The sequence below is a fragment of the Monodelphis domestica genome, chromosome 2 (assembly GCF_027887165.1).
Source record: "Monodelphis domestica isolate mMonDom1 chromosome 2, mMonDom1.pri, whole genome shotgun sequence".
Classification (NCBI taxonomy): Eukaryota; Metazoa; Chordata; class Mammalia; order Didelphimorphia; family Didelphidae; genus Monodelphis; species Monodelphis domestica.
In genome coordinates this window covers 458,816,166-458,833,973 of record NC_077228.1, presented here as the reverse complement: position 1 = coordinate 458,833,973, position 17,808 = coordinate 458,816,166, and the positions used below count along the sequence as shown (strand labels likewise).

Sequence of the window (17,808 nt, the reverse complement as noted above, 5' to 3'; positions counted from 1 at the left end):
AGTCCCTAACCCTTCCTGCTCTTCTGCCTTGGAACGAATACCCAGTATTGATTCTAAAATGGAATTTAAGGGTTTTTTAAAACAGAAAATTTAGCAATTGGCTTGTTGGCTCTAGCATACCCCTGCCCTCTGGCATTTTAAGCCTTTCAAAGCCTGGCTTTAGCCTACTTTTTCAGACTGATAACTCATTATTCTCTCTTGCTCATTCTGTGGTCCAGCCAACTAACCTAATTAAGAACATAGAATCAGGCATTTAGATCTGGAAGGAACCTTGAAGGCTATATAGTCCAATTCCCCTCTCTCCTCCCCAATTTAGCAGATAAGAAAACTGAGGCCCAATATCACACAAATAGACCAGTTCCAACAACAAAGATGGCGCACCTTGTTCCACTACACCACTCTCTCAATCCAACGTGTCTTTCCCTCTACCAGACATGCCATTTCCCATCTCCATGCTTTTGTTTGGTCTGTGTCCCTTAAACCTATGACACTTTCTTACTACTGCTCCCTGGGAATCCTACGTTCATTCAAAGCTCAGTTCGGATGTGCCTTCCTATAAGAGCCACCCCCCCTTAAACAACTGATTATCCATTTGCTAATATCCCCAAATGATTCTACATGTATTTATATTTGCTTACCTGTGTACATGCCATCCCTCCCAGAAAGCAGAGCATAAGCTCTTTGTGTCAAGGGCTAACGTAGTTTTTATCTTTGTAATCCCAGCAACTAACACAGTGCCCAGAATATAGTGGCTAAATCTTCAATTAAAGCAGGAAAGAGACCCAACCTTACCTTTTTTAGTCACATTGAATGAATGAATGAATGAATGAATAAAACACTTCATTAAATGCTACCATATGCAAAAGAGAAACCTTTGTATTTGTATCATATAAAGGTTGTAGAGGGGGCAGTTGGGTGTCTCAGTGGATTGAGAGCCAGGACTAGAGATGGGAGATCCTGGGTTCAAATATGGCCTCAGATACTTCCTAGCTGCGTAACCCTGCGCAAGTCATTTAACCCCCATTGCCTAGCCCTTATTGCTCTTCCACCTTTGAACCCATATATAGTATTGATTCTAAGAAGGAAGGTAAGGGTTTAAAAAATACAAAAGAGAAGATCATAGAGAAGCCAAACTTTCCCACATAAACCTCAGCAAATGTAATATATGAGAAAGATCATCGAAAAACAAATGCTATAAAACCAAAAAGTAAGCTCTTCCAGCTAGTCCACAACTATACAAAAAGATGACCCAAAGCTAGAAAACACCAGAAGAATAGGAGTGAGTCCAGGTAAATATGGAAGCCAGAAGTTGGTTGCACCAGGAAAGCCAATGTGAGCTCCAGAAACAAAAAAAAACCTGAACCCAGCCAATACTTGGAACAGGGATCCAAGCCAAGGTAAATTCCACAAATTAGGAATCTGAGGCTATGTCTCAGCCCTGACCTATCAGAACAGAAGCAGGAGCAAGGGACAGAACCAGCCTCCATTCATTGCTACACAAGGGGAGAAGGGATGCCCATGCCCTCCTTGGAGTACCGAGAGCCACAGCAGAAGACAAAGCCAACTCAGCACCAGCTGATGCTAGGTAGGCTGGGCAAGCGACCTGAGGCCAGCATGACCTCTAACCTCCAGATTGGGCCTGTCAAGGCCATAGGTGTGATAATGTCCACTTTGGGTCTAGGATCATCAAGGGGAAGAAGGCAACGACTGACTAAGGCCAAAAAACATGATGTACCAGCAGGAGACCAAAGGAGAAACCAGGTATCAAGGGAGAGGATGTGGACTCATGTTGGCCACCTTTTCAAGACTGACAGTTGTATCAGCATCCAGACTACAAAGGGACAGGGCCAAACAGAGACTGTACCACCCATCCAAGAGTGCGGAGGGGCTGGACTGAACACAAAAGCTTTATCCAAGAACTCAGGCTGAAAATATGAATAAATGTAACAACATTGAGGCAAAGAGAAATATAAGATGAAATTAACTTCACAACAACAACCAATAGCAGAACCTCCAAAAAAAAAATAGTTTGCCCACAAAGACGACAGAATGTCTAGAAGAAATGAAGCAAAGGATTAAAAAAAATGAAATGAGAGATCAATAGGAAAAAAACTAAAAGGAAAATAAATGGATTAAAATAGGAGGCAGAAAATTTTATTCAGGTCATAGCCCCTGGAAAAATAGAATGAAACCAATAGAATTCAGTGAATCCATGAGACAAGAAATATTAGAATAAAGTCAAATGAGTAAAAAAAATAGACAAAAATATAAGAGATGAGATAAAGCATTTATTAAGTGCTTAATATGTGTCAGGCACTGTGTAAGGCATCTACTATATACCTACATCTACTATATATATGTATATATAAAGATATATATAAAACTTACCAAGGAGATGGGTTAAGGAAAGAAAATTTAGGACTCTTTGAACTCTGAAAACCATAACCAAACAAAAAATAATTTGATCACCATATCTCAAGATATAAAAGAAAATGTCTAAGACCAATTTAAAGCAGAAGGCACTAAGAAAAAATCCACTAATCATTTCCTGAAAGAAACTGAAAACATTCAGCTAATAACATCCAAAATATCAAAGAAAAAAGACTTTGGATGTTCAGAGATAAAAAATTCAAGTTCTCAAATAATAAGTTCACAGATTTTGATGAAGAACCTTTGGCTTAGATTAATCAATGAGCAAATATTTATTAAGCACTTCTTGTTGCTGTTCAGTTGTGTCTGATTCTTCATGATACCATCCATGGTCACATTGTCAATGGGATTTTCTTGGAGTGCTTTGCCATTTCCTTCTCCAGTGGATTAAGGCAAACAGAGGTTAAATGACTTGCAGGGTCACCTTGTTAGCAAGTGTCTGAAGCCAGATTTGAACTCAAGTCTTCTTAATTCCAGGCTCAGCCATTCTATCCAATGAGCCACCTATTTACCTCATACTTACCATATGCTAGATACTACACCAGAGACTTAGTATATGTCTATCCTCAAGAGTTTACATTCTACCAGCAGAGCCAAGATGGGCATATATTAAATATAGAAAAAATAAATTTAAAGTGATTTTTTTTTTGGACTGGGAAAACAGGTCAGAGATGGGTTAAAGTCCAAAGTTTTCTGATTAGATGGAGATTAAGATATTATTTGAAAAAGACTGTCCTCCAGGTCAGCAACCTTTGTTATATAGGGCAGTTGGCAATGCCCATGGATGCCATTGGCAAGGGAAAAGAAACAAAAAGAAGTGAGAAAAAAGGAGGTAAAAAAGGAAGGGAAAGGGAAAGAGAGGAGCTTTAAGCAACTAAAGTACATTAATGGCTGTGTGTACCCTGCTCATTTGGAAAGTTGATTTTGACTTATTTAAAAAGTAAAATAACAAAAAAAAAATGTGCTCCTAAATTTGAAGCAATACCCCCATCTGGTGGCCAAATGCACACACATTGACCTGCTCTCACATTCTACCATCTACAAATCCTCTAAGATAATAGAAGGCATTGTTTTTGATAGGGTAAAAAACTCTTCAGTTAACCAGAGGTCTCTGAAATTGATGGGACTCTAGATTCCTAAGTAATTAATGGGAATTCTTCCCTCCTGTCCCCAGAGAGTACAGCGCAGCATGGAAATCTTGCAGGACCTCACCAACAGGAACATCTCAGACTTCCTGGTAAAAACATATCCCGGGCTTTTAAGAAGCAGGTAAGGAGAGATGGAAAGGAGCCTTCTGGAGAGGCTGTTAGGATTCTAGATTTAGAATTAGAAGGGACCTTAAAGGACTTCTAGCCCAAAGTGTTCATGTCTTATATCCTAACATTCTAGGTCTGATTTTTTCTGCAAAAAAATTCAGATTTTCCTCTTTTCTTGGGGTCAATTCTACCCCCCACCCCCAGATGCTCCCAGCAGTTATGACCTATAGAATCACTTTTTTAAATTTTCCAGTAGATTAGAAGCTCCTTTAGGAGATAAGTTGTTCCATGTCTTTATGTCCCCAGTCCCTACTGTAGAGCCTGATATATTTATGACATATAATAAAACATTCATAGTAATGAACTTGATTCTGAAATACTCCTGATCTGAGAGAAGAAAATGAACTTTTAATGAGGCTTTACAGAAGGACCAACCTTGGTCAGTCCCTAAATCCCAGTCTGGACTCTTTGGAAAGATGTCAGCCAATGATGGGCAACAAGAGAGACTTTTGTCATCTGTTACTAATGGCCAGAGATCAATCAGTTTCTTTCCTATTTGGCAACTTTGCTCTTCAGCCCATTATCTCTGCTTTGTTCTTTTCCCATCTGTTCTGGGAATATTTCCTAAAAAGTATAAAGAAGAGAAGAGCTGATTTCTCCTAAGCCTCATCAATGTAATATAGATGAGTTCAGATGCTATTGCAACTATCTCATACTTTTGTATATTTAGAAATCATTAATTTTTAGACTTTATTTTTAAATTAAGTTAATTAAATTAATTTTAGAATTAATTTTTAGAATTTAGAAATTAAAGAAAAACATTTTTAAATTACATATTAAAGATTTATCGACATGCCAGAAAGTTGAAAGTCTCTGAGAATTAGATGAAGAATGTAAGGGTAAAGGATGGGTAAATGTTAAGAGAGAAAAACTAATATTAATACTCCAATTTCATTACTTGATTTTATTTGTGTTTTTCAGCATGAAAAGCAAATATTGGGTCAATGAACAAAGGTAAGAAGCTGTTTTTCTCATCCTTTTCTAAGGAATTTAAATCTCTGGTTCATACAGAGTAGGGTCCCCATCTCTAATCTGGAATGGAGTCTGGAGGTCTTTGACCTCAGCAAGCTGTTGGGAGTAGCAGGAGAACTCCCCATGCCCCCCTCAATCCCCCTGGCTGGCCTGTCCCCTTAGAGGATAATCATGCTGTCACCAAATATAGTCACAGGGTCCTTGGGCTATTTAAGAAAGTCCTGTGGCCCTTCAGCCTGAGGACAGAGAAAGGCTGAGGGGTTGGGAATAGATGGAGCCCTCAGCCTTATTCCTTCTTTAACACACTTATAGAATCCCAAACTAGATCATGTATACCTCAGATCACAGAATCCCTGAGATGGAAAGGACTTTAGCCCAATCCACATCTAAACAAGAATCCAGCCTAAAACCTACCTGACAAGTACAGGCATCTCTTTTGACATTTCCCACTGCAATCTTGATATATTGCAAGTCAGCATAAGAAATTAAATGGGAATTTGGGGGGAGTTTTGTGGAAACCGCTGATGACATGCAAAGGCCAGCAGACAACACAGAAAAAGTTTAGCAACTCAGAAATGCATTATATATATATATATACCATATTATAGGATATCAAAGTATTTTATCTTTTAATACCATAATAGACCCAGTAAATACTGTATAGAAGAAAACAAATTTCAGACTAATTCTCTGGTATGAAGGACAGCTGAAAAATTTTATAGAGATTTTCTAGGTCTAGGTTTTTTCTTAGGAGTGCTGTGCCCCTAACCCCTATGGTGTGGAAGGGATCCCTGTACTTATCTAGTCTCTGATTAAAGACCTCCAGTAAATGGAAACCCATTTGTTGTCTCCTGAGGCAACCCAGAACAATTTTTTTAAAACTGTAATTATTAAGATTTTCCTGACATCTAACCTAATTTGGAGGGAGGAGGGTAATTTTTAACTAGTACATTCAGTTCTGCTCTCTGAAAACAAGTTTAAAAAAATCTAATATCTCTTTTTTTTTTTTAAACCCTTACCTTCTATCTTGGAATCAATACTGGGTATTAGTTCCAAGGCAGGAGTGGTAGGGCTAGGCAATAGCGGTTAAGTGACTTGCCCAGGGTCACATAGCTAGGAAGTACCTGAGGTTAGATTTGAACCCAGGACCTCTTATCTCTAAGCCTGACTCTCAATCCACTGAGCCACCCACCTACCCTAATAGCTCATTTTTAAAATGAGGGGGCTGGATTTAAGAGGCCTGTAAAGTCCCTTTGAATTCAAAACCTGAGATCGTATGATCTTCCATGTGATTATTCTTCAAATCCTGGAAGTCAACTATCATGATCTGTATCCCTATTCTACCCTCTCCCCAAAGTCTTTTCTCCTTTGCAATTAACAGTCATCAATGGATCCTCATATGGCTTTCAAGGCCATTAGATTCAAGGCCACTGCACTGACCTGAGGGTTTTCTGTTCCCTAAACAGGTATGGAGGGATTTCCATTGGAGGAAAGCTCCCAGTCTTCTGCATCACTGGGAAACAGATAGTTGATTTTTTACAAGACCTTGGTCAACTTATGAATGTGAGCGGGGTGAGTGATCCCCATCTGTGTTTTTTTTGGGGGGGTTACTTAAAAGATGAAAAAAGGTCACCCATGTAACTGAGGGATCCCTCTCTTGCCTGTTTCCTTTGCTCTTCTAGGGTCCTGCCACTTTAGAGGCTTCCAAAGAAATGTCCAATTTCCTTAAGTATCTGGAAACTGAAGACAACATTAAGGTATTTGACCTGAGTTATCAGAACGTGCCCTGAGGCGCTGAGTTTCATATGGTCTGGTTGTTTTTCTTCTTCTTTTCCCAGATGAAGGAAATTCTTCCTCCACCCCTCCTCCAGTTGAAATCTGGTGAGGAATGTCTAGACATTGTGTACTTTCCTCTTTTCTGAATTTCTTTCCCCAATGCAGCTATTTTCAAATTAAATCAGTCATGATGATGAGTACAGTGTTTCAGTTTCCTTGTGTTAGTGGCCCAGATGAATAAAGTGCTGCCCCTTCTCATCTGCTAGGTGTGGTTCAACAATAAAGGTTGGCACGCAATGGTCACTTTCCTCAACGTGGCTAACAATGCAATCTTGAGAGCCAAGCTGCCAAAAGCCATGGACCCAGAGGACTTTGGAATCACCCTCATAAACCAGCCACTGAACCTCACCAAGGAGCAGCTCTCTGAGATCACAGTGTAAGCGAGCCGCCATTTGTCCATCATCACATCATTCCCTGCCTCCTCTCTCCACCATCTTTCCTCATTCTATTTTGGTGAACTGGAAACAGCTTAGTACAATGGAAAGAACCCCAAGTTTGGAGCCAGAGGATATGGGTTTTCATATGGGATTGGCCACCTAGAATATGTGCAATCTTAGCCAAGTCATTTAATCCAGATTCTTCACTTGTAAAAAAATGAACAAGTCAGATAAGATGACCACTTAGATCCATTCTAGGTCTGAGGCCATCATAGGCAAATAGATTACTGGAATTTCAGAATTGGAAAAGATCTCAGTGGCCATCAAATCCAACCCATTCCCTCAAAAAAATTCCCAAGTGGTCATGTAATCATTGTTTGAAACTCTCTAGTGAGGGGGAACCCATTACTTCCTGAGACAGCTCATTTCACTTTCAGATAACTGAGTGGCAAGAAAAATTCCCCCTTCCCTACTCTTTATTAAACCTAAATGAACTTCTTTGCAATTTTTGCTTTTTTGGTTCCTAGTTCTTCCCTCTAGAGCCAAAGAGACCATGTCTAATCCCCTTCCCACGTGACAGCCTTATCAATTCGGTGAATTGAGAGTCAGATCCAGAGACAAGAGGTTCTCTGGGTTCAAATATGGCTTTAAACACTTCTTAGATATGTGACCTTGGACAAGTCACTTAACTCCCATTACCTTACTATTCTTCTACCTTGGAATCAATTCACAGAATTGATTCTAAGACAGAAGTTAAGTATTTTTTAAAAATTAATTATTCCTAACTCTAGAAGGGTTCATCTCTTTTTTTAATGTCATAGACTCCCTTTGGGAACCTGGTGAAGCCTGTGGACATTCTCAGAATAGTGTTCTTAAATGCATACAACAGAACATAAAAGATTACCCAAAACCCCCAATTTGATTGACATATAATTATCAAAATTAAAAACAAAGATAAAATTTATGGATCCCAATTCTGGAGCTAGAAAGGGAGTTTAGTAAATATTTTTTTTCAAATCTTCTTATTTTATAGATTAAGAATAGAATCCCAGAGAGTTGCCTCAGTTCATCCAGATAGAAAATGCCAGAAGCAGGAATTGGCCCAGGTCCTCTGATGATAGAGCCAAAGTCATCCTTGGCCACCTTTGAGCCTTTTCTTTTTTTTTCCCCCTGAGCCTTTTCTTCTTTAGCCTAAACATTCACTGAGTCACCTAGCTGACCCCCAGAGAAATTCTTAATGGAGAGACATAGCCAGAATTCTGGGAGCTGCTTAAAAACTTTAGTAAAGGAGCAGGCTTGATATCTTCCTGTATTCCCTCTTAATGTGCTCTATCTTCTCCATCCCATTTTGTCCCTTTGCAGGCTGACCACTTCCATAGATGCCATGGTGGCCATCTGTGTGATCTTTGCCATGTCCTTTATCCCAGCCAGCTTTGTTCTCTATCTGATCCAGGAGAGGGTGAGCAAAGCCAAGCACCTGCAGTTTGTTAGTGGTGTGAGCCCAACCACCTACTGGGTCACCAACTTCCTGTGGGACATTGTGAGTATCCAGTTGATGGACTCTCCATTTGTTATCTCTCTGGTCTGAGGTGGAAACACTGTAAGGTGACCTGGGGCAGTATCAGAAGCAATAATAAAATAACTGACATTTCTTTAAAGTTTGCAAATGTTTCATAGTCAACATGGTTCAGTGGACAAAGTTCTGACTCTGAAGTCATAGGACTTGTGTTCAAATCCTGCCTCTGTCACCTTAGTACCTATGTGACATTGGTTGTTACTCAATCTCTTTAAGCCTTAGTTTCCTCATCTGCAAGATAAAGGATTGACTAAACTGTGCCAACCCTTTGATTCAGTGATTCCACTACTAAAGGTGTACCACCAAAGAGGTCAAAGAAAGACAGAAAGGACCCATGTGTCTAAAATATTTATAGCAGTTTTTCCCCTAGTGGTCAAGAACTGGAAACCGATGGGGTTTTCATCAATTGGGGAATGGCAGAATAGAATATATTTTGGGTGTATATGACTGTAACATGTTAGTACACTCTGTGCTGGAAGAAATGATGAAGGGGACAATTTTAGAGAAACTTAAGAAAACTTGTCTGAATTGATGCAGAATGAAGTGAGAAGAACCAGGAGAATAATTTATATAACACTAAAAAAGCCAAAACTTTGAAAGACTTAGATGTTCTGATCAAGTCAATGACCAACCATGATTCTAGAGGATCCATGATGACATTGTGTGTCCTCTTCTTTTTTTTTTTAGGATGCTTATATCTCTTATGAAATACAGAGACAATTGAGTTTAGCCCTTAATTAGCTAGAACCACCCTTGCTTCTCTCCTCACCCCACCAATACTTTGAATTGCTTTGTGATCTTTGATTTTGTCCTCTTCTTCTTCTTCTTCTTCTTCTTCTTCTTCTTCTTCTTCTTCTTCTTCTTCTTCTTCTTCTGCTGCTGCTGCTGCTGCTGCTGCTGCTGCTGCTGCTGCTGCTGCTGCTGCTGCTGCTGCTGCTGCTGCTTCTGCTTCTGCTTCTGCTTCTGCTTCTGCTTCTGCTTCTTCTGCTTCTGCTTCTGCTTCTGCTTCTTCTGCTTCTGCTTCTGCTTCTGCTTCTTCTGCTGCTTCTGCTTCTGCTTCTTCTGCTGCTTCTTCTGCTGCTTCTTCTTCTTCTTCTTCTTCTTCTTCTTCTTCTTCTTCTTCTTCTTCTTCTTCTTCTTCTTCTTCTTCTGCTTCTGCTTCTGCTTCTGCTTCTGCTTCTGCTTCTGCTTCTGCTTCTTCTTTCTTCTTCTTTTAAATAAAACCCTTACCTTCCATCTTGGAATCAATACTGTGTATTGGTTCCAAGGCAGAAGAGTGATAAGGGCTAGGCAATGGGGGTCAAGTGACTTGCCTAGGGTCACACAGCTGGGAAGTGTCTGAGGCCAGATTTGAACCCAAGATGTTCCGTCTCTAGATTCTGTCCTCTTCTTGAGAGAGATGATTGACTCAAGATAAAAATGAGTCAATACATTTTCAGACATGGCAAATGAAAGTAGTTGACTTGCATGACTATGTCTATTTGTAGAATTTTTTTGTTAAAAATCTTTGCCTTCTGTCTTAGAGTCAATACACTATTATTGGTTCCAAGTCAGAAGAGTGGCAAGAGCTAGGCAAAGGGGGTTAAGTGACTTGCTCAGGGTCACACAGCTAGGAAGTGTCTAAAGCCAGATTTGAAACTGAGATGTCCTATCTCCAGGTCTGGCTTTCTATCTACAGAACCACCTAGATGCCTCTGGCTATATATATATTTATTTATTACAAGAGGTTTTTCTTTCTTTTTCTTTTTCAATGGAGGCAAGGAAAAGTGGGAAAGAGAGAAAATAAATTACTCTAAAGATGCTTTCAGCTCAAACTCTAAGATCTTAGAAACTCATTTGTTTCTCACATCAGCCCTATGAATTAAGGTCTATAGATGTTTTTATCCTCATTTTACAGATGAGGAAACCAAGACTGAGAGAGGGTGAGTGACTTGTGATTCCCAGGGTCAGTATTTACTCTTCCAAAGTTATTGAGTCACACATCAGTACCCAACATTAGTTTGGTTCGTAAGGACCTAGAAAGACCAGTGAAGATAGGGTTCATGGTGGTGTAGACCCTTGTGAAATTCAATACTTACCACAATTCTACTTTAGGGGCCTTTATAAACCTTCATAAAATTAGAATCCCATCACTCTGAAAAACATTTCTGCATTATTGGGGCAACAACTGTTTCCCTGACCTTGGCCATTGCTGAAGGAGTTTTGGCAAAGATCCTCTGACATCGCCATATTTTGTTACCTAGACTAATATCCTCTTGGGGATGGCTTAAGAAATCCTCAAATCTAGGACCATCATTTCAGAGCTGGAAAGGATTTTAGATATCACCTAGTATAATCTAAAGGGGTAGCAAGGTAACACAGGGGAGAGAGTGCCATGCCTGGAGTCAGGGAAACTCATTTTCTTGAGTTCAAATCCAGCCTCAGACACTTAACAGCTGGGTGATTCTGATCAAGTCATTTAACCCAGTTTGCCTCAGTTTCCCCATCTGTAAAATGAACCAGAGAAAGAAATGGTAAGCCATTCCAGTATGTTTCCCAAGAAAACTCCAAATGGGATCATGAAGAGAGGAAAATGACTGAATAGCAACAAAGTCTAATCTCCCTCATTTTATAGATGAGGAAACTGAGTCCCAGAAGTTGGCTTGCTCCAAGACTGTAGCTCCAGTAACCATCATGATTAGGATTTGAAACCAAATTCTCTGCCCCTGGGTCCAGTCCTCTCCTCACTGCCCTACACTTGCTGTGGACCAAGATATTGATGGTGATAAAAGTCAGCCCTTCACACTCTCACAACACTGACCAGGGCTGTTTTTAAATAATGAAGTTATGGTGCAGACCTGGGGTAGTTTGGGTTGACCTAGCTGGGGGCCCCTTGAACAAGAAGAGCATAAAAAGAATTTTTAGGACTTTGAAGGGAAGCTCTTGAGACTTCCAGGAAACTTCTTGTTGACTGCTTTTATCTGCTTTTCATTTCCTGAACTCCTTTTAACTACTTTGGGGACTGCTTCTACTTAATAATATTGGAATATGTTTTTAGTCAAAGGACTGTGTATATGAACTTTGGGGTACTGAGTAGCCCATCCCCCCATAAGTACAACCCCAGCAATGCAGCCAGTGATGGATGAGGGCTTCAGTTTTCATATTTTAACATTTAAGGGTCTAACATTTGGTCATTTCCAAACATTATTCATTGGAAACAAAGATCATTTTCTTTTCCTCCCCTCCCATCCCCTTCCCACCACCTCTCCCATAGACAATGCACGATTCCACTGGGTATCACATGTGTTCTTGGTTCGAACCCATTTCCATGTTGTTGGTATTTGCATTAGAGTGTTCATTTAGAGTCTCTCCTCAGTCATATCCCCTTCCCCCCTGTAGTCAAGCAGTTGCTTTTCCTCAGTGTTTTTACTCCCATAGTTTATCCTCTGCTTGTGGATAGTGTTTTTTAGATCCCTGCAGACTGTTCAGAGACATTGCATTGACACTAATGGAGAAGTCCATTACCTTCGATTGTACCACAGTGCATCAGTCTCTGTGTACAATGTTTTCCTGGTTCTGCTCATTTCGCTCTGCATCACTTCCTGGAGGTTGTTCCAGTCTCCATGCTTTGCGGTCTCTTAGTGTGTTAGCCGCTAAGTCCTGTGTGATCCTTATGAGAGCCCCCCTATATCTGAAGCTCCTCTTCTTGGCTTCTTGTAGGATTTTCTCCTTTTCTTGGAAGCTCTTGAATTTGGCGATTACATTTCTTGGGGTTGTCTTTTGGGGATTTAGTATAGAGGGTGTTCTATGAACCCTTTCTATTTCTATTTTGCCCCCTTGCTCCAGAACATGTGGGCAATTTTCTTCTATAATCTCCTGTAGAATAGCATCCAGGTTTTTGTTTATCTCTGGTTTTTTGGGGAGACCAATAATTCTGAAGTTGTCTCTTATTCCTCTGTTTTCCAAGTCTGTGACCTTTTCAGTGAGATATTTCATGTCTTCTTCTAATTCATTAATTTTTTGACTTTGCTTTGTTGATTCTTGCTGTTTTGTAATCTCACTGTCTTCCATTTGCTTAATTCTGGTTGTTAGGGACTGGTTTTGCTTTTCAGCTTTGTCTGCCCTTCTGTTAGATGTTTCCAGCTCTTTCTCCAATTGTGAAGTCTTGTCTATCAGACTGCTGATCTCTTTCTCCCATTTTTCTTTCCAAAAGGTTTCTATCTTTTGGGCATGCTCGCTGTCTTCCAGTTGCTTAATTCTGGTCGTTAATGACTGGTTTTGCTTTTCAGCTTTGTCTGCCCTTCTATTAGATGCTTCCATCTCCTTCTCCAATTGTGAAGTCTTGTCTATCAGATTGCTGATCTCTTTCTCCCATTTTTTTCCCCGAAAGGTTTCCATCTTTTGGGTAAGCTCCAGTTTGAGATCTTCCAGAGCTTGTGGATAGTTTCCATTTTGGGAGGCATGTTCTGATTTTGTTTGGATTTCATCCACATTCTCTTCTTTTCCTTGGGTACTCCCTCCATAAAAGTTTTCAATAGTCACTTTTTCCCCCCTTTCTTCTTGGAGGCTTGATTTTGGGACATGTGAGCCATCCCTTTGGTGGTTTTATTCCACTTTCTTTTTTTGGTCTGGGGTCTTGGTGATGTGGGCGGGTTTTCTGTGAATTTAGGTTGCCTCAGACTAGTTCTTCCCAGCCTCCAAGCTTTCTTAGAGCACAGGCCCCTGTGCTCAGGGCGGCAGCCCCTTTGCTCAGCGCAGCCTCTCAGCACGGCTGCCCCTTTGTTCAGCGCCGGATTTTCCCGTGAAACCGCCCTGAGAGGTTGTTTCCTTGCAGTCTTTAGATCCCAAGGACCCTGGTATGCCCCGCCAGACAGAGACACTCCTCACTCACTTGCTGTCCCAGTGAGAGCTCTGATAGCTTACTCTGGTTTCGGGGGGAGGGGCAGCTCAGTTCAAGTTTTTGTGTGAGCTTTTCCTCCTCCTTATAGTGTGGAAATGTTCAAACCCCATGTACCTTCATTTCTGTGGGGTACTGGGGAGTCCCTCCGTTCTTCCAAAGGTAATTTTTATGCTCTTTTGAGGTAGTCTATTTCGTTCAGTGCTGGGGAGGGGAAGCGAGTCGCGTCTAGATTGCAGCCATGTTTACCCGGAAGAGGGGGGTCTATGTTTCTTAATGGATAAGAAGGAAAAGATTGTGCCTTTCCACAGTCTTGGAGGCTATGTCCCTGATCTTTTTTCCCCTTTTGTCTTAGAATCAATATTATATATTGGTTCCAAGGCATAAGAGCAGTAAAGTCTAGGAAGTGGGGGTTAAGCAAATTGCCCAAAGTCACATAGCTAGGAAGTATCAGATTTGAATCTAGGACTTCTTGTCTCTATCCACAGAGCCGCCTAGCTGCCCCCTGTTCCTGATGTGTTGATGGCATAGTAGGAGGTGTGATTACACCATTCCAACTCTGTCTATCATCATTCTTGGAATTGTTCCACTCTCTGCTGCCCACAGGGAAAGCATGACCAGACCTATCTCCGTGAAGGGCATGAAGCTCTGGAAGCTGCCCCTCAAATGAGCATCTCATTTGGCATGTGCTTCCCTCATCCTGAAAGAAGCTAGGCTAAAATCAATGAGCACCTCCCAACCGATAATGAACCATTAAACATCACTCATGTGTTTCATTAACTTTGCAGTCAAGCTGTGAACAGAATTTATACTTGAGGCTGACAGTTACCCATTGTTCAGTTAGTTTGAGACATGATGGGAAAAGTCCCCTCCCTTATCTGCAGTTTTTTCATTCAAACCATGAATAAAAACTGAACAGAGGCCTGATTCCAGGCTCAACTCCCTGAGCCCAAAGATAAAAGAAGTTCCAGAATTTGAGAGTTGAAAGGGAGCTCAGTGGCAACCTAGAAACCCATAAATAAAAAAGAATCTCCTCTATAACACAGGGCAGCCACATGGAACAGGGAATAGAGTTTGAGTCCTGGAGTCAGGAAGGTTTATCTTCCTGAGTTCAAATCTGATTTAGATCCTTACTAGCTATGTGACCCTGGGCAAGTCACTTAATCCTGTTTATCTCAGTTTTCTCATCTGTTAAATGAGCTGGAGAAGAAAATGAAAATTACTCTGGTATCTCTGCCAAGAAAACTCCAGAATGTGGTCACAAGGAGTGGCAGAAGACTGAATAAAGACTGAAAAACACCAACAAAAATTATAATCCAACAAGTGGTCATTCAGTCTATAATTAAGAACCTTCAGTGATAGGGAACTCACCATCTCTTAAGGTAGCCCTTTTGGCTTTTGGACAGTTGTAGCCTTGGGAAGCTCTTCAAGCATCAAAACTAAATTGGAATCTTTGCAATCTCCACCCACTATTCTTGATTCTATCTATAGGTTCTTGACAATATGAGAGTTTAAGTAAAACTTGTAGATGAGTAGATTTTTAACAGGCTTATGGATTCTTGGAGTTATTAACCTAAATCTGGATTGGAAAAAGGAATCCAAAGTTGCAAAAGGAAGAATTCTATAAACTTGTAATGAGCCAGTGGCAAAAGGACAGATTTGTCCTTCCATGGATCTTTGGAGTCTCTTGTTGTGCAGTGAACCTTTGAGAAGAATTGATCCAAATCCTTGGGATATGTGTCCTGTTGGATAGACCTGAAGTCAGGAAGACTCATGTTTCATGAGTTCAAATCTGGCTTGACACTTACTAGCTGTTTGACCCTGGACAAGTCACTTCATTCTGTTTACCTCAGTTCTGTCCTCTAAAGTGAGCTAGAGAAGGAAATGTAAAACTAATCCAGAATCTCTACCAAGTAAACTCCAAATGGGGTCATGAAGAGCAGAACACAACTGAAAGGTGACTTAACAACATTGTCAAGGAAGTTAAAGCTCCTTAGACAGATAAAATCATAGAATTTAGAACTAGAGGAAGACTTTGAACACCATCCAACTAACATTTCCCAAACTGTGTCCCCTAGAACCTTGACATCTCATACAGTAACATTAGGGCTTCCACGAGAAAACATGTGTATTCATGATATTTTCCTCTCCAATATAGCAATTTAAAAATTATTATTATTAGAAAAAGTTCCACTCCATATCTTCCTTTTCAGCGTGAAGCAGATTAATTCCTTCTCTTTTGTTGCAAAAAAATTTCCCATTCTCTTTCTCACATAGCATGGCATAGTGGATAGGACACTATACTTGGAATTGGGAAGTTGGTCAGTTGTTTTGGTCAAGACTGAATCTTCCTGACCCCGTTCTGGGATTTCTTGGTAGAAATACTGGAGTGATTTTTAACATTTTCTTCGCTGGTTCATTTTACAAATGAGGAAACTGAAGTAAGCAGGGTTAAATAATTTGCCCAGGGTCAGTGTTTAAAGATGGATTTTAACTCATGAAGATGAGTCTGCTTGACTCCAGACAGAGCGCTCTTTCCACTGGGCCACCCAGCTGCCCATTTTACAGATGAAGAAACTGAGGTCTAGAAAGTTGAAATGATTTTGCCCTCTTCTTTTCTTTTTGCCAGGTCAATTATTCTGTGAGTGCTGGACTGGTGGTGGGGATCTTCATTGGATTTCAGAAGCGAGCATACACTTCCCCCCAAAATCTTCCAGCCCTGATTGCACTGCTCTTCTTGTATGGGTAAGTCATTTGGAGCTGATGAGGCTGGGCAGAAAACCTAGCATTAAGCCTCCTTACAAGAGATCGTCCTCTCCTGCGTGAGGTTCCCAACTGGATATGAAGGAGCAGGGGCAGCCCCATTTCTAACAAGTCCAGCCAGATGGTTGTATTTGCTGGCCAGGAGCCTGCAGTAGACTTAGCATACTGATGTATTATTCAGACAAAGGTATTCTAGGAGCTTAGATCCTCAGCTAGAAGAGACCTCAGGAGTCAGAATTGCCAAGTGTCCAATTAGTTCAGGTGGAGAACTCTTCCCTAGAGGTGCATTCTTCTCTGTGACCTGGGGATCAGCCTCTCCCTCACTTCATGCCCCTTTCCGACTTGCATTTCTCCTCTGTGCCTTTTCTCCAGCAGTATTGACAAGAGTCATTTTTGCTTGGATCTATATTCAAAAATGTTGCAGAAATGCTTACATTAAGTCAACACCAGGAAAAGAACTCTGGGATGAATCCAATTTAATTAATCTAATTATCCCAATGAATGTCTCTTTCATCTTCATCTCCCCACCTGGCACATTACAAACTATTAATAAATACTTGTTGACTTGACTCACTCTCTTAAAAAAAAAAAAAGCATTACCAGAAACCAAATTGGCTTAATTCTATGGGTTCTCTTCATATATTCTTCACAAAGCAAATAAATATAAGGGATAGTGAGGCATGATATAAAGAATGGTACCTCTAGTGGGGGAGGAAGGGCACAGCTAGATAGCAGAGCAGATAGAGATCCAGGCCTGGAATTAGGAAGGACCAGGATTTAAATCTAAAATGTTTAAGAGATCTGTAGAATTAGAAGGACAACTTGCCTAGTAGACAGAGTGCTAGTAGCCCCAATCTTCCTGAGTTCAAATCTGGCCTCAGACATTTACTCCCTGGATGATGCTAGGCAAGTCACTTAACTTCCATTGCTTGCTTGCTTTCTTTCTTTCTTTCTTTCTTTCTTTCTTTCTTTCTTTCTTTCTTTCTTTCTTTCTTTCTTTCTTTCTTTCTTTCTTTCTTTCTTTCTTTCTTTCTTTCTTTCTTTCTTTCTTTCTTTCTCCTATCCCTGCCAATTTGTATAGCCTTGGACAAGTCACTTAGTCTCTGTTAGTGTGACAGGCATCATCTCTAAAAGTAGGGTTAGATGATCCTTAGAGTCCCTCTCAGCTCTAATTTAATTAACTTATAATTCTAATGAACCCCTATAATGAATGACTATGTCTCTGTCATAGGAAAACAGGTTAGAATTAAGAGAGAGCTTAGAAGTCATCTGGTCTGACCTCTAATTTTACAAACAAGGAACTGAGCCTCAGGGAGATCAAGTAATTTGCTGAAGATTACACGAATAGTATCTACCAGGGTAGAGATTTGAACCCTAGTCCTTTGAATACAAACCCTACACTCTTTTTTATTGCACCATCAAGATTCTAAGTTCCAGATGTTACTGAAATCCCAATCAAGTTGATCTTTTTGTAGTCCAAAATGATGGTGGCTTATCAGTGTCAGTTGCCTGAGAAATCAGGTTGGTTAAACTACTTTGAGTGTCTAACATGGAATATGGTGGGGAAAGAGCCAGAAAAGAAGATGGCAGGAGGCAAGACTTGAGGCATGGTTTGTCTCATTATCCCCCTTGAAACTCTGACTATTTCAAATATTTTACAAT

General features: G+C 40.4%; 1 protein-coding gene across 2 annotated transcripts in view; it reads left to right on the top strand.

Annotated features, from left to right (window-relative positions):
* Positions 1 to 17,808, top strand: part of ABCA4 (ATP binding cassette subfamily A member 4) — a 203,038-nt gene that overhangs the window by 154,852 nt on the left and 30,378 nt on the right. For both annotated transcript variants that reach the window (XM_056819098.1, XM_056819097.1), the window contains 7 exons: positions 3,605 to 3,699; positions 4,668 to 4,700; positions 6,185 to 6,290; positions 6,401 to 6,475; positions 6,761 to 6,930; positions 8,294 to 8,471; positions 16,013 to 16,128. In XM_056819098.1, the coding sequence (XP_056675076.1) occupies positions 3,605 to 3,699; positions 4,668 to 4,700; positions 6,185 to 6,290; positions 6,401 to 6,475; positions 6,761 to 6,930; positions 8,294 to 8,471; positions 16,013 to 16,128 (773 nt within the window). The remainder of the gene's footprint in view (positions 1 to 3,604; positions 3,700 to 4,667; positions 4,701 to 6,184; positions 6,291 to 6,400; positions 6,476 to 6,760; positions 6,931 to 8,293; positions 8,472 to 16,012; positions 16,129 to 17,808) is intronic.